The sequence below is a fragment of the Manis javanica genome, chromosome 6, assembly GCF_040802235.1.
Source record: "Manis javanica isolate MJ-LG chromosome 6, MJ_LKY, whole genome shotgun sequence".
NCBI lineage: Eukaryota > Metazoa > Chordata > Mammalia > Pholidota > Manidae > Manis > Manis javanica.
In genome coordinates this window covers 22368715-22386008 of record NC_133161.1, presented here as the reverse complement: position 1 = coordinate 22386008, position 17294 = coordinate 22368715, and the positions used below count along the sequence as shown (strand labels likewise).

The 17294-nt window shown below is 38.1% G+C and overlaps 1 protein-coding gene across 3 annotated transcripts in view; it reads right to left on the bottom strand.

Annotated features, from left to right (window-relative positions):
• Positions 1-4268: 4268 nt before the first annotated feature.
• Positions 4269-17294, bottom strand: part of TNPO3 (transportin 3) — a 70434-nt gene continuing 57408 nt past the window's right edge. For 2 of the 3 annotated variants that reach the window (XM_017670464.3, XM_017670462.3), the window contains 4 exons: positions 16339-16506; positions 13215-13327; positions 6889-6980; positions 4269-5394 (listed from right to left, as the gene is read on the bottom strand). In XM_017670464.3, coding sequence (XP_017525953.1) covers positions 6920-6980; positions 13215-13327; positions 16339-16506 — 342 coding nt within the window. In that variant the 3' untranslated portion in view covers positions 4269-5394; positions 6889-6919. Of the gene's footprint in view, positions 5395-6888; positions 6981-9310; positions 9420-13214; positions 13328-16338; positions 16507-17294 lie in introns of all 3 variants that reach the window. The other variant, XR_005061662.2, reaches the window with a different exon arrangement.

The window sequence follows — 17294 nt, the reverse complement described above, 5'->3', positions numbered from 1 at the left end:
TTCAGCTATTTACTTTTTCAGTACTTCTTCCATGCTCTTCTCCCAGACCCTAGTTCTGAGGCCAGCTGGCCCTTTCCCCCAGCACCTGCCCTCCATCTCTGGGGCCACCGACACAGGGAGGGCCTCCCTGCCTCCCAGGTGGGTGAATCGGTGGGGCCTTCAAGCACTCACCTGGCTGGCTTTGCTTTCCAGGAGGAAGCTGCCTGAAACAAGGATGAGGAGTTTTACATGTGTGCAGAGTCAAAAATTCTATCCAAATCAATTTTCCCATAAGAAATGGTGAAAAATGGAAGGGTGCATATTTAAACTACACTTAGGACCATTATTACTCATTATCCTCATGTATATTCATATGCTATTAAATATACTAGGATAATACATGCAAACTAGTAGCTTATCATTTGAATGTGGCTCACAGATGCACTGGCCTGTGCAGGTGTGAACAATTTTATCTTTTTATCATGGAAGACTAAACATTTGCGGAAATAGGGAGAATGATATGAAAGCCCCATATAGTAGCTTGGACAATTAAATTCATAGTCAGTCTTTCTCATCTAAACTCCCATCTATACCCCTATCCTGAGATTATTCTGAAACAAGTTCTAGACATAACATTTCATGTGTAAACAGCATAGCTCTAAAAGACAAGCATATTCTAAAAAACAAAACCACAGTATCATCACAACTATGTGAAGAAATTCATTTGATCAACTATCTAGTGTTTAAAAATTTAGGACAGGTTTTATTCCCTTGCAATCTAATTGTTGAAGAAGCTGTATTATTTGTTCTGCGTTTTGGTTTTGCCAGGAGCTGCTGATTGCATTTCTGTTAACATACTTTGACTCATGTACTTCCTGTGAATTGGTACTTTGATCTAGATTCTGGATTCTTAGGTTTTTGATACCTACTAGTGAGTATTTGAGTTATTTCCATTTTTAGTTATTGTACATACGCTGCAGTGAATAGACTTGGGTGTACTTAACATCTTTTCATGATTTTGCCACTGTATCTCTGGGATGAATCCAAAAGATAAATGTGTAATTTTGCTAGATTTTGACAAAGTCCTGATAAATTTATGAGTGTGCCTGCCTCCCCACAATATCAACAGACTACATTGTCAATTATTAGGATTTTTGCCAACCTGACAGATGAGAAATAGTATCTCAGTGCCATTTCTCATTATGAGCAAGGCTGGGCAACTTCATATGGTTAAGTGGCCTGTGCAGATTTAAAAAAACATAAACAATTTTAGAATTGTTTTAGACTTAGATTTACAGAAACGTTGCGAATAGAGTCCCTACATACCCCATACCCAGTTTCTCCAATTGTGAACACCTTACATTACTATGGTACATTTGTTACAACTAATGAAACACTGAATGCATTAACTAGGTTCTATTCTTTATTCAGATTTCACTTTTTAATCTAATATCCTTTTTCTGTTCTAGGATCCCATCTAAGTTATCAACATTACATTTAGGCATATGTCTCCCTGGCCTCCACTTGTCTGACAGTTTCTCAGACTTCCCTTGTTTTTGATGATTTGAGGATACATTTTAGAAGGGCCCTCATTTTGGGTTCATCTGATATGTTTCTTATGGTAAAGAAGACCCCAGAGGTGAAGTGTCACTCTCACCAAATCACATCAAGGGTACATATTATCACCATATTTACCACTGTTGATGTTGACCTGATCACCTGGCTAAGGGGTGTTTCTCAGGTTTCCCCACTCTAAAGTGACTTCTCTCTCCCCATTTCCACACTACGTATGAATAGGTTTCAGAATTGTTAACTCATAATCCTTTATGAAACCATAGCAAGTAGAATATAGTGCTTATATACAGTTCCTCTTTAGTTTTCAGTCATTTGCAAAGGTTAGTACCTTTTCTCCCCACTGGCCTGTGTAGTTCCATTTTCTCTATAGACTAAAATTGTCAGTGCTTCTTGATGTCACATATCTTGATTTCCAGCTTCTCTCAAAAACTTGGCAAATATAGAAACATTCTTACATTCCCCAAAGGCAATAATCAGCTGGAACATCAGCTGGGGATGCCCTCCCAGTTCAATACAGTCCTCTCAGCCTGCTTCACTCTTTCCACTGCCCTACCCCTGAAGGTATTGAAGTTTGCAACCCTGATGAATGGTGAAGCAGGGAGATGAAGAATAGCTCAACTCTTCAGGAGCTTGGAAGGAATATCTACACCCATAGGTCAGGTGACACTTGTGTACTTCTCTTAACACTGCAGGCAGCTCAGGAACCAAATCTTCGTTGGGCTTCTATTTACTTTTTGATTTCTTTAAATAAACAAACAAAATGGCCCACCTGATTGTCATTTCCTATAGAGCTCTGTATTGTAGTAGCTGGTTATGGATAAATACTACCCAAAAAAGTGACAGGTAACATGCTCCAGAGGCTGAAGACAGGACATGTTGCAATTCACTCCTCTGTAGCTACATTAAGAGTTCTGCTCGGTAGTGGCCTTTGTTCAGGTGGCTTCTGCTGGTGTTCAAATTGGAATCCACAGAATCCTGATGCTCTGGGCTCTTAGCAAACAAGTCCCTCCAGCACCCAGCAGCTCCCCTCACTTCATTCATCCAAGCTCCTCCTCCCAAGTTCATCCTTGTTTCCAACTAAATATTTCCCTTTAATTCAAGCCTCCTTCCTCTTAGCTTTCATTTCCAGCCCTAGAGTAAGAGATGACATTGGCGGCTTTTTCCTATTTTTGTCAGAGAAACATTCTTGGAAGGCAACTTCTCATTTGCTGGTAATAGATCTCAAAAAAAAACCAGGCACACCTCATTATATAATATTGGATTTTTAACTCATCTGGATTTTGGCTTTTATCTTTGCTAAATGATGAGTCACACAAGGTAGACACGTACATTCTTCATGAGGTGTTGATACCATTCAAAAGCACAAGTTCCTTTGTCTTAGCCTATATTCTCAGTTACTGACCTTTACAGAGCAGGTACATTAAAATTACTAGTTACTTTTCCTCAGTACAATGTTGCTGGGAATAGCCCCAGTGAATGATTTATGTTCCATATAATCATGACTAACATGTCTTGGCTAAGCTAATCACGGAAATGAGAAAGACAATTCTGTGGGGACTTGAGGTAAGTTCAGGAGCAAGACTCATTCTTCAACTAGATAAGTCACACAGGAACAGTTATCTACTTTAGGGTACCTGATCCCAAACAGTTCCTTTTTAGGGCAGTACCCTTGCTATGCCCAAAAGGAGTGAGACTATCTTTAAGAACTAGTCTAGAGCATTCTGTAAGACCTGGAGTAAGCAGTTGAGGCCCTGACATCAAGATCAAGAATTCTGGTTTTTCAAAGCTATAGCTGTGGAAAGGGTGCTCCTGACATTAGTGGGGATATGCATTCCACATGCCATTTTTCAGTGGCTGGGGTGAGTTGTATTAAGCCCTCCACATTTTGCTTCAAAGTTTTATTCTTCAACCAGAAAATGACAGATGGGCTGGGGTAATGTGCTGATCTCTAGAAATGGATAATCTCACTCCAAACACTATTCAAGTTTTTCTTCCCTTCTAATAATGCCTCTTTAGAGATTGTAACTGTGAATACCATCGATGTTATGCAAGGTGTGTTTTCACCTATGGCAATTACTAGATGCAGCTCTGAAGCAAAGGTTATTAGCTCAAAGCCCAATCATTAGATACTTAAAATCCCATTTATATAAAACAAAAAAATGCAAACTATTCTACAGTAACAGTAAGCGTATCAGTGGTTACTTGGGAATGAGGGAGGATAGGAAGAGACATGAGGAAAGCTGGGGAGCAAAGGGCATGTTCACTATCTTGATTGTGTTAATGGTTTCATGCATGTATCCTATGTCAAAGCTTATCAACTGTGTAACAACTATGTACAGCTTATTGTATGTCAGTCATACCTGAATACAAGTTTTTTTTTCTAAAGACAAAATACTAAGTAGGTTAGAAAACAATCAAAATGGAAAGAATATACCACACTTCCATTTAACATGCTGAGTGACACATTCTCTTTCCCACTAAGTCTGAAAGGATAAAACATTGTATGAGGAGGTTTAGGGTAAACTATTAGAACAAAAGATGCAGTATGTGCTACTCCCTTGAAATATGAGGGCTCTGTGGCATTAAGGGCAGGGGCCTGCCTTTTAAACTCCATACCCACGTGTCTATTAGAGAATAACTAAGCCTGCTCACTCAGGTGGTCTAGCTGTACTATTTCAGAGCAATAAGGCAATGAAAGGAAGTAAAAACAAACACTGATTAAATTTTTAAAATTTATTGTTTTTTTCTTTTCTTTTTTTTGCTGTCGATTTGTTCTTGAGATGGCTACACCACCAGATGAACAGTGCCTTTCTATCTAATGCCTGCGCAGGGCTGCAACTCCTTCAAAATGTTACCATCTGCTTTGGGCTTCCCTCTCCCACCTCACCCCACTACCCCTGTAAAGTCAAATAATTTCCACATATTTTAGTAAAATACAGTTAGCCCTGTAAACATTTTTTCTATACTCCTACCCTTTTTTTGCTCTCTCATGTTGTGGGTGAAAAATTAACTAAAAAAAAAAAAAAATCTAAGGAAACTAAAACTTAGAATATACATTTATATCCCACTCACCCCAATTCTGGCTCTTCTTTCCAGGGCTGATGACAACCCAATGTGGATTGGAAGTGGATTTAGAGACTGAATAAGATTGGGATATATATGAATGTTGGCTCTGGCAGGTCCCAGTAGTTTATGTGATCATGACATGAAACAGAACAGGCTCCTTGCTTACTCCTCCTTGTCCAAACACCTCTAAAGGTGGGGAAAAAACTGGTTGGGGAGAGTGGGAGAAAGAGAGGACAAAACAATGGAAAACCATAAGAGATGATCCTGACTCTCTTCCAATTGCAGCTCTTAAATTCATTTGAATTCCCATTTTCCCTAAGTGAGTGTTTTTTGTTTCACAGAAAGCTTGTACTTGTATTTTTCTGTGTGAACACATGCATGTCAGCATGTGTGCAGGTAAGTGTGTGTTCACCGCGTGAGTGTCATTTGCTACCAGGCGAATGTTTCACTTCTGGTTTCAGTTTAGTTTTCCTTTTTTTTCCTCTTTTATTTCCTTAAAATTATTTTTCCTTTTAGAAACATGTTCATCAGGAAACCAGCTCCCCTCCCACCACGCCGGACAGGCCACAGCCATCTTTTTCTAAACCGCGCTGATTTTCCCTCACACCCTGAAACAGGAACTCCTCAGGATGGCCTCAGAAGGCTGGAGTCTCTCCCTGTCTGGCGGAACGCCCTGGTGGCGGTGAAGGCCCCTCTGCCACAATGGAGGTTTCTGATTGTGGGACACAGTCTGGTTTTTGTTTTCTTCCTGTCTTCTAATTAAAAAAGACATTCCTGACAAAAGAGAGCAGACAGTCAGCAATTGTGATGCAGGAGATAGTGAGCATTTTGTACAGACTACCTCAAGGCAGAAGTTTCGATACTTGCTCAGGCACCTCATTCTGGCTCCTGCCCTAAGAAATCACTGAAGAAAAATAAGTTGGATTTTTTACTTGTGCTTTTGAGGGAGTTATTACTTTAATGAAATGCTGTCTGCAGTGCTTTTCCAATTCTGAGTGTGCTATGGAAACTAGGGATGATATGTGGGGGTAAAGAGCAAGCCAGCAGGTCCAGGTCACCCACTCCAAACCAACCAGAAAACCTTATTCTTTAATATTGGGGTTTCATGTAAGAGTTTATCTTGAAAGAAGGCTTTAACGACTAACAAAAGTTTGAAAACCACTGATTTAGACTTTATGGAAAGTATTAAGTAGAGTGGTTAAAAGTGAGGACTCTGGCACCAGAATGTCTATATCTGAATTTGACTGTATCAATTGCTGACTGTGACATCAAGCAAATTATTTAACATCTTGGAATCTCAATTTCCTCATCTTTAAAATGGGAAAAATAATAGTAACGAACCCAGAGAACTGTATGAGGGTTGTTTTAGTTAACACATACAAAGCCCTAGGAGAGACCCTAGAGCACAGTAAGGGCTGCATATACGTTAGCTATGAACACTCATACTGTCCATGAGCAGCCCTGTGTTATCAGTGCCAGCAGTTACAGACTTAAAACCTGAGGACCCCAAATTATATCACTACTCATGTAAGAACTAAAGTTTAGAAATAATTCCTGGTGTGGCAAGGCACTGCTAAACAGCACCTTCATCTACTTTTGCATTTCATCACAGAAATCACCAGGGAGAGTGCTGCACATCCATCGAGAACTGCCTCCTGAGATAACAAGTTCTGCTGAGACGTCAAAGGGAGGTCTTACTGAAGAGTTGCCTTTCTTTTTGTCAAGAAACTAGCACCAAAATCCCACCATCTAAGTCCTTTCTTTCCTCAGAATCATAAAACAGGAAGCACATTGAGAAGGCTGATCATCTGGAGCTAGGCCAAGATGCTTAGACCTTTCCTATGCCTTCAGGTTACCTTGGTCAAAACCTGGTGCCTCAGTGTTCAAATTGTAAATGTAGTAAGGATAAGCATCTCTGCTCATTAAAGCTGAACGGTAAGTTTTAGGAGAGTGCTGCCATGTTATCATGGTCAACTTCAGGTCAGCACTGTTTTCACCAAAGTAGTCAGGTTAAAAAGTACTTGTTTTTTAACATACACACTTATCATCCTAGAAGGGTCTGTAAGAATGAGTTTTTTTGAGATATTCTGCAACAGTAACTTTCTTATGGGGGTGAAGACGGCACCCAAAAGCAGTTGTCTAGCAGGCTGTTAAGTCCTTCCCTGATGCTAGTGATAGTACTTGTCCCATGATGGGCATTAAAACCTATGCCCATCCCCAAGCAATCCCAACAGTCAGTGGAAAAGCTGGAAGCTATATACCACTCACCTGGGTGACAGGCACAGTGCAGGAGTGTGAGCTATCGAAACAACCTAGTGAAGTCTCGCAAGGCCCAGCAAACTTGTTTACATTCCTCAGCACTAGAAAAGAAAAGGAAGGTTGGTCCCTGACTGATGAGAAAGATACAATACACGGAGAAACAACCCTAACATTTTTATTTCTGCTTGGTCTTCTCTCCATAATCTCTTGACTCTGCTTCTGATCTTCCTGTAACTCAGTAATAAATAATAACTACTGTATATGAAAATAACTATAACTGTGTAGCCCTTAAAGAATGGATTTTTGAGAAAAGTTGCCTAGGTTTGAATCGTTACTCCACTGTGTCCTTGGGCAAGTTACCAAACTACCTGTTTCCTCATCTATTACCCACCTCACAATGTTTTCAGAATTAAATTGGGTCATACATGTAAAGTGCTTAGGATAATACAGGAGTGGAACATAACAGTATTTCACAAATGTAGTATTCCACAACACGTGGTTGAAGGCCCTGGCATAAATACAAGAAAGCCAGAACCCCCAAAGTGAAAAGGTAAACATATTCACCTAAGGCTGGTAATTTTAACTCTGAACTGAGCTAACTTAGGTGCCCTGGTTTCCTCATTCTCCTTTAAAGGCCAATTCTGTTTACAAGGCCCAGTACAGCAACTAAGTCTTCATCAGTCATTGATTTTCTAGTTGAACAGGCCACTCAGGGTTTCCTGCCGTGGAAGAGGGGGGAAAGGAAAGGGTTAAGGCATGAAGGAAGCAGCAGGACTTGGTCCTTAGACAAGTACTGAGATGGGTATGAAAAGCCCAATATGCACCTGGACCCTGTTTTTTCAAAAGGCCTCGTTTATTTGAAACTGTCACCAAGAAACCAGTCAATGCCAGCTTCTTTTGTGTCAGTCTTCGTGACAGTTTTTGGTAACTGAACATACTAAGCTAAAAACAGTAGAAAAGGAAGTACTCCCTAATAGGCTCACTCTTGAGGCCTTCTCTTTGGCTCAGAAAGTCTCAGGGACCACAGCCCAGGATTCAGTGTTAGAAGAAAGCTCTCTTTTTCATAATGATTAGATAGCAGGGGAGGGAACTGCTAACGGTGACTCAACAGAAAAGAGGGGAAATGAGAGCTATACCCTTTAGTGTCCACATCTGGATTTCCCAGACTATAACGTCTGAAACAACATTAAGAACCTCAATTTAGATTCCAGGACTTGAGTCAACAGAATATTCTAGAAACTTTTGTCTAGTCTCTCTCCAACCAAAAAAGGTAATGAAAATGAGGAAGGTCTTCTGGTTTTATTGGCATTCTGCTATTTGCGCTTTGTAAATTTAACATGGTTCAATAAAAGCATTACTTTTCTCCACCTATTTCCAAATCAATACTGACTGTTAAGAAGGCAGGCAGGATGAGCAAGCCCAGATTATTCATGCTCCAAAAGTCATGAAGGAAGAAGATACGTAATCCAGGAGAAGTCACTGTGTGGTGTGTTATTATTATAAGGGACTAAGATAGTAGGAAACATTTAAACTTAGGATAGCCCTGCATTCTCAAGATCCTTTGGCTATCCTACTGCCTTTATGTGCTTTGAATTCTATCCTTCTTTAGCCAGAGATCCTGGTTTAATCTGAAAAGAAATAGTAACTCCATCCTTAGTCTCTCTTGTGACACATAAGGAATTAGCTTCTCTTGTGACACCTAAGGAACAGTACTGAAACCAATAGGCAAGTCTAGGAGAACATGGTGAGACAGGCCGTGAGGGATGGGCCAGTGTCTTGAACCACCTCAGCTTCTGCTCCCAATCTGCTGGCCACTGCTTTGGTATAAAGAGCTTCAGCCAAATGTTTAACTTTAGCGTCCTTAGTGATTAAGTCTGAAGAAATGGACTCAAACAAACCTCCTTAAAGGCTACAACTATTTTCTGTTTTCTGCCTCAGTCCTTCTGGCATTTAATTGTTCCTGTTATTTATTTATTTATTTAAAACTGCGACTATTTTTCTAGGTTCTGTTTTCCGGCTTCTAGTGCCACCCAGTCCTTCTACTGTACTTCAGAATACTTTTATGGTCACTGCTCCTCAAGCCCCATAACCCTATGCGTGTGCTGAGAAATGCAGCCCTTTTCACCTGATGTTCTGGTAGATAATGGAGAGTAACCAAGCTCTAACGATGCGCAAAAGACACCCCCATACTGGCCTCTAATTCTAGTGTCAGTGTTTCTTTTGTTCACTTCTTCTGACCTTGAGATCCTCATGCAAGTGATAAGAGACAAAGACTAAACACCAAAATAGGGAAATAGGAAAAAATGGCAGGATTTCCTGTAGCCACATTTAGGGGTGTTTGGAAAGCAAGAATGGTATTTTAGAATGAAAAATCCCAGCTTCTTCAAGTTGACCAACTAAAAATGCTAAGAAATTAATTAATTACCAGTACCATTTGAAAAACAGGCTTGGACTTGCTGAGATGAAACTGAACTGAACCAGTTCACCCTCCCTGCTAGGATGGCAAACAAAGCAGCATGCTGAGGCAGGAGTTACAGGACCTTAAAACCAAAAGGGAGACTGAGTCATGCATGGAACAGAAGGTTCAAGGGCAACATGCATACTAGAGAAAGAGAATTTACTAAGGAGGGGTGAGCAATCTCAAGCCCTTTTCCTAGCACCTCAACACTACCTTTTACTTCTGCTCCTTGCCCACCCTTATGCCACAGCCTGCTATATGAGGAGCTGTACAACTTGTTTAGCAATGAGAGATCAAGTAGGCCAGGTCAGTAGTGAAGCTTATTTTCCCATGTCAGAGGGCAAAGATCACAGTTTTGTTCACAGCACTGCATTACTACTGGGTTCCTTTTCATTGTCCTAAGGTTTCCCTTAAATCAGCAATGTCTGTCACTTTTATTTCAGACTTACTCTATTTGTTCCAATCATCATACATTAGCTCAGATGGGCTTGGTGGAGACTTACTTCAGAACATGTGGGTGGTTGCCTTAAAGCTGGCAGAAGACATGCTCCAGCTAGTTCTGCAAGTACATAATGACATTCCAGGCAGGTTCTTTTCCAAGAAGAAAGTTAATAGTCACTGATCACCTACTACATGCCAGATCTTCTTTACTGTCCACTAGGTATCTCAAAATAACCCTGAGACAGATATCTCTAACTCTGTTTCACAGATGAATAAGCTGATGCTGAAGCTCAAAGTAAGTCAGCAAGTGGCAAGATTCGAATCCACATCCTTGACTCTAAGCCCAGTCCTTAGAGAGTTCTCATCAGGTTCTCATATGCTCTAAGGAAATTAGAACCAAAATAACCCTGTCCTCCTACTGACCAACCCTAGAAGGAATAGAGCCAAAGAGAAGCAGAGAGAAGCAACTATTATACCCCTTCCCCTGAGACAGCTTGTTAGGTGGAATACCATTGGCAAGATTTATAGTAAAGAGAAACAATTTTGTAAAGTAATCCAGACACTAACTATATGCCTCCCTAGTGCAGGGGAATCCCCCCATCTGGTGAACTGTATCATGAAGGCAGTCACAAGCTACTTTTCAGTCATGCATGCCATTTGATCTATGGTCATAAGTCAGTTACTTCTGGGGCATGAAGCCAAGCCACTTAGTAGGTGACAAAAAAGAGTATTATTCAAATGTTTGGAATTTTTAACACTGACAAAATTATTAAAGATATTCTGGGAGATGAGAAAGTAAACCATTTTGGAAAGTAACAAAGAAATCAATTCTCAGAAAAGAAAATTAACTTTTGTATCACTGCCTGGATTTTATTTTTTCTCTCCCTTTTAAAAACTAGGTCTGGTTTTAATTATAACAGTATATATCTCATGCTCACGAAAAAAGTGCAAATAGTACAGAAGGTTATGAGATGAAAAGTGAAAGTCTCCATCCTCTCCCATACTGGTACTCATTATCTTTCTGGAAATTTACTATGCATGAAGAGCCTACACATACATAATAAATAACAGCTTTTAAAAGTACAAGTTGGTTCATTTACAACAACATCAAAAAGAATAAAATACTTAAACTACAAAACATTGCTGAAAGAAATGAAATACACCAATAGTGGAAAGACATCTTGGGTCCATAAATAATACTGTTAAGATGTCAGTAACTATCCAAAGTGATCTATAGATTCAATGCAATCCCATTGACATTTTTTGTGGAAATAGAAAAATCTATCCTATATTTCACATGAACTCTCAAAGGACTCAAAATAGCTGATATAATTTTGACAAAGAACAAAGTTGGAGGTCTCACATGTCCCAATTTCAAAACTTATTACAAAGCCATAGTAAACAAAACAGTATGGTAGTGACACAAAGAGATACATAGACAAATCTAATAGGATAGAGAACTCAGAAAAAAATCCCTTGCATATATGATCAAATGATTTTCAAAAAAGGTGCCAAGACCATTCAATGGCGAAAAGGACAGTGCTGGGAAAACTGGCTTTCTACATGCAGAAGAATTACATCGGACCCTTAACATACATTACATACAAAAGTCAAACTAGACATGGGAGATATTAGAACCTTGTTGGTGGGAAATGGTACAGGGGCTATGGAAAACTAAGTAGGAAGGGTCCTCAAAAAATTAAACACAGAATCACCATATTATCCAGCAATTCCACTTCTAGGTATATATTCACAAGAATTGAACACAGGGTCTTAGAGAGATATTTTTACCATGTTCATAGCAGCATTAGTCACAATAGTTAAGAGGTGGAAGCAACCCAAGTATCTATCAACAGATGAATGGATAAGTAAAATGTGGTACATACATACAATGGAATGCTATTCAGCCTTAAGAAGGAAGTTCTGACACAAGCTACAACTTGGATGAACCATTAGGACACTATGCTAAGTCACAAAAAGACAAATGCTGTATGATTTCACTTAAGAGATATCTAGGGTAGTCAAACTCACAGGGAACAGAAAGTAAGTAGGATGATGGCTGCCAGGGGCTAGGAGGAGAAGGGGAATGGGGAGTTGTTGTTTAATAGACAGTTTCAGTTTTGCAAGACCAAAAAAGTCCTGGAAATTGACTGCACAATGCGAATATACTTAACACTAGTGAACAGTACATTTAAAAATGGCTAAGATGGTAAATTTTGTATTAAAATTGAAAATAAAATGCAAATTTGGTTCTATGAAACTATTTTTTCCCTTTATATCTTATGTATTTTTCTGTATCATCGTATGCATTTTCTCCCTTATTTTTAAGTGCCTATTTACTTTACTAGTATAGACATACTGTTAATTATTTAACTATTCTGTACTGATGGACAATTAGAATATTTCCAGTCCCACCTCCCGCCCCCACATTACCAACCTCACTACAACACTCACTCTTGGACCTATAAATCATTCTACAACTTTATAAACATAAGCCATTGGCTAAAGTGTTACACAAAATCTAGAAACTCTAGATTTAAAAGGAGTATCAGGGCAAGCTGATACACAGTTACAAAGATTCAATTTAAGTTGTTGTTGTTTATACTATCAAGGACCATAAAAGTCTTAAAACATTCAATTCAGTGACTACATTTTAAGGAAAACAGTCAAAAGAAGGAAAAGGCTAGACTTTCAATATTATCTGTAACACTGAAAAAATGAAAATAATCTAAATGTTTACTAGTAGAGTCACTGTAGGGAAATCAAGTAACACTTTTATAGCTATAAAATGGTTAATTAGGAAGGCTATATAACTATATTAAAATGTTTATTATGTTCACAGTGAAAAAAACACTCATGTGCACTTAACATTTTAACTAAGCTATAATCAAGTGGCTCATGGGCCTAATGCATCTCAAGAGATGTTTTATTTGCCTGAACGAATTTGAGTATCTCTAGGCATGGCAAAAATTGTCCAACTTACTGCAGTTTACATCACTCTATAATGTTTTACAAACAATGTTTCACCTATTTAGGCATCTACACTCTTGATCCCTGAGAAAGGACTTCAAAAAGATAAAGACAGATCTTCTGAAGGGTAATGGGCTACTCTGTGTATTCACCTTTTAGAAGAAATAATGCTTTTATTTATCATTAAGATGTTATACCAGTTAATGCATATGTACAATAAAACTGATGCACCCATGTACAACAGGGTGATATTTCAACCCAGATAGGTTTCCAATGCCAATTTGTATAATTTAAAGCTAAACAGATACTGAATTGTGATTTTACAAAGGCACAAGAAACATTATTCCTGGGAAGATCTGTAACTAAGATGGTATAAGAAACGAAGATACACTTTTTCTACACAGACCAGCCTGCTGTTCACATGCCTTAAAAAACAAAAGCAAAACAAAAACCTGGCATCACTTACCTAGTAACTTGTTTGTGAAAATCTGTAAGTTGTTTGTGTGTCACTGTGACGGCTCCCACGGTTGTCTCCTTTGGCAAACCTTTCAAGGAATTCTCTAACCATCGACAAAAGGTCTGTACAGAGAAGATGGGTAAGAGTTTTAAAAGCAGCACGGCTTACCTAGCTGGACCCTATCAAGGACTAACAAAACCCATAGGTTTTCCTTAGTAGCATTGGCTTTCCAGACTTGGCAGTAAGTACAGGAATTAACACAAGTACTATCCCTGGGCCTTCCAACCCTCTGGCGGTTGGAAGAGTCTACAATGGCATGCCTACACTTCCCTCCTAAGGGGCAGGAGGGGTCATTTCAACAGCCCTTGTACTGTGGGAGTGAAGTCTTTTCTGGAGGAGGCTACTGCTCTGTTTCTGTCATGAAACTTAGGTAGTATTTTAAAAATTAAACAATTGCCAGAAATCTCTAGAGCATGAAGACCAAAGACAATTGAAAGCAAAGGTTCAGAACCAGGAAGAGCAGGGACAAAAAGTATATATATATTTTATATATATAAAAAAAGTATGAATGCATAATCTTAAGGATTTTGAAGTCGTCTTTCTTAGTAAAAGTCATATCCAGTCAAGTTCCCCTGTAATACCTGTCTGTTCTTTGTGTCAAAAAATTCTTTTGTTGCTCACTCCTGTAGCTGTTTGAAAGAAATTTATTTACATCCAAGCAGTTTCTATATACTTTTTATGTGTACAAAAACTGTTTGCCCCCTACCCTTACTTCCTCTTCAAACTAAAAATCAAATTTCTAGAGATTTCCTCTGAGTTCTTATTTTCAGTTGAACTATTCTTCTTTCAGTCAGCTCTAATTGCTTGTCATGATTTTCCTAAGTAGGATGTATAGTTTCTTAAGTATACTAAATAAGATGACACAGTTTTCAGCTATGACTTTCTTCTAACTAAATTTTTTATATTATATATTTTCCCATTGTGTTATGATCATAATAGACCATAACAAAAGTAAATATTCCACTATAAAGCTTAAGTACTACATAATTTTCCAAATGTTGCACTCAAGGAAGACAACACTCTACTCGGACAAAAACAAGGAGTACAAGATTCAGGAAGAACCTTTAACTGACAAAAATTTTGGCATCCAAAAATGGCCCATGACTTAGCTACAATATCCTCCCAAATAAACACAATAAGAAACTAAATTAAAAAGCAAAAATAATTAGCTAGCACATAACAGGCCTTATCACCTTCCAGTAAAAGAATCTGAGAATTGGTTAAAAAGAAAGACTGAAAACACTGAGTAAATGTGCAGATGGGTATCCAACAAAGAAAGGAGGGAACAGAGGAAAGGGCTTTAATAGTTTATTCAAGTCAAGAGATGAAGCTGGTATGTCATCTTCTATTAAAGAATTTGTGTGTTGAACTTTGAAAACGGTATAATTAAGAAGTGCTCAAGAATGTGAATTTTGTTTGGACTTAGGTCCTTAGTTACAATTTTAGTTTACAGTTATATAGACAACCTAAATTTATGTAGAGTGCTTTTACAGAAACTCAATTTTAAGTTGATGTGTAGAGAAAACAACCACTTTAAACTACTTGACAATTCAGTGCAAATCTATATAAAACTCTTCTGAGCACATGGCTACCTGGTTTCTGTTCCTGGCTAAACTTGCTCTTCTCATTTTCTTCTTCTGTTAGCATGTAACCATCTGTTTACAAATCAAGAATACATTTGTAAAAAAGTAAAAGAGTATGGACATTTTAGTTCTGATGTTAAGGACTTTTGGAATTAAACTTGCTGGTCCAAAGGGGCTCACAGAGCACTTTCTTTAGGAAAACACAAAAATACTACTGCATTAGACTGAAATGGAACATGTGTAATCCAGCAACAGGACCTACAGACACTATTCATTCCTGAAGCACTTGAGCTTATATGGAAGACCTGCAGAGCTACTTGATGAAACCAAAGCTACACAGGAGCCTCACAGAATTTGATGTGTAAGAATTTAAATTTAATGTGGCTGTTTCTGAAGTATAAGCCTAAAGAAAATGTTAGAAATCTACTAAGCATCTGCCCTACACATGAATGTTTCTTGTTTGAGCCAAAGATCAAGTAAAGCATGTGCCCATTAAATAGACAATATACACTAATCACTGAGATGAACACACAAACCTAAAACTAGGCAGAACTTTCAGCTCAGTAATATCAGAGTCTAATAGTAAATGTATACTGTATTCTCTTTTTTTGTGAAACTGCTGAAATTGAAGCTAAGAACTACTATCAATGGAATAAAACAGGAGACATTAAGATGTACATGTACTTAAGTTTTAAGATACTTGTATCTAGATTTTTCTATGGCTCTGGAAGACAGCTCACTTAAACTAGGTCCAACTGTGCATTTTTCTGAACTGTTTTATATTAATATTAAAAAATTATGAAACCTATTTTTTAAATTTACAGGGTATTTTAAACTTTATCATTATGCTAAAAACTTTCATGCAGTATACAATAACCTGATTTATGATCATGTGGCCAGTACTGAAATTATCTCTACATTATTGGAGAGACTAGAGAAATTCTCATACTCAGGTGATAAAAGACCTAGTTTAAGAACTATAACACGACACAAATAAATCCAAAGAGAAACAAATCCAAGTATATATCGTGGGCTAGTTTTATACTCCTATGCTTCCAAATGCTCTGGGGGCTGGATTTATTAACAAAGAACCATATAGCACTTTCTAAAAGAACTTGAAATGAATGAACACTTCTTGAATAACCTGTACCACTATATAACTAATACATAGGCATCTTCTCACAAGTGAACAAATTTCTCATTGGCCAGCCACACAGCTGGATTCAATGCTTAGTATTCACTTCTGATAATACACAAACCCTGCAACAGTGACACAAACATGTTTTCAAGAATTCAATAAAGAATTACTGGTTTCTATAGGGCCACTCACCTAACAAACTTAGCAATATGCCTGAATTAGGTTCCAGGGACATACAACAGGACAGGTATCAAAGTTATAGTCAGCTACAGGGAACTGAAGTTTTTAGTACTGTGAGTTTGGGTTCCTTTATGTGGAACCTGTAGCTTCCTAATTATGAAAACAATCTTACCGGTCTGTCAACCTGCATGATCTCCCACAGCACTTCAGCCACATCTGGTAGGGTATAGGGGGGGAGACAAAAGCAGCATGTGTGGAGCAGCTGGCTTACAAGCTGCTGTCCAAGCTGGTTCATCACCTGTCCGATCAGTTCTTTCCGTAATTCAAAGTCTTCTTCATGCTGTAAGAAAACAGGAGCAACAGATAAAATCTAATTTCAACTTTCCAAAGACCAAATACTTTTCCCCCTTCAGTGTAGCAATTTCTCTTTCCTGGGGAATAAAGTATATATAACAGCTGGATTCACAAAGTCCACTTAATGTTTTGTCATTAGGAAGACAATATTAAGGGTTTACTATCAAGGAAACAGACTTGGGTTTCAGCTGAGATTCACCTTAACTCTTAGATTTTTCATGAATAGAAGGTGAAAGAGAAGCAATAGTTAAAGATTAAGGGTAGCAATTTTCTTAATCTTTTTTTTTCTGTGAAAAATAACTTGAAGCGTACCTAGTTCCTTTTTTAAAATCAACTGAAAGAATTGAAGACTTCTATCAGGTATCTAATCAAATCATTTCTATTAAAAAAAACATTTTCTTCCTTCCTATAATCTTTGAAAATACTTTTATTTCTAATATCTTGAAAAAAATAACTTCTTTAAAAACTGTTTTTCACTTCAAGTCATTTTCTTTTATTTTTACTGCCAAACTTCTTAAATAATTAGCCTATTCACATACTTGGTTACTGCCTCACTGCTCACCCTCATCTTCAATTCTATTTCACATCTAGCCAAATCTACCTTTGAAAATTTTGTGAACCATTTTACTTCTCCAGCCCAACAGGTTTCTTTAACTGTCTACTGATAACAATCAGTGCTATGCTGACTTTCTCTAATCATGACTTAAGACTCCAGTTAAAGACTATCCTCCCCAATCTTATCAATCCAAGTCTTATCTGTATCTTATGGCCCCA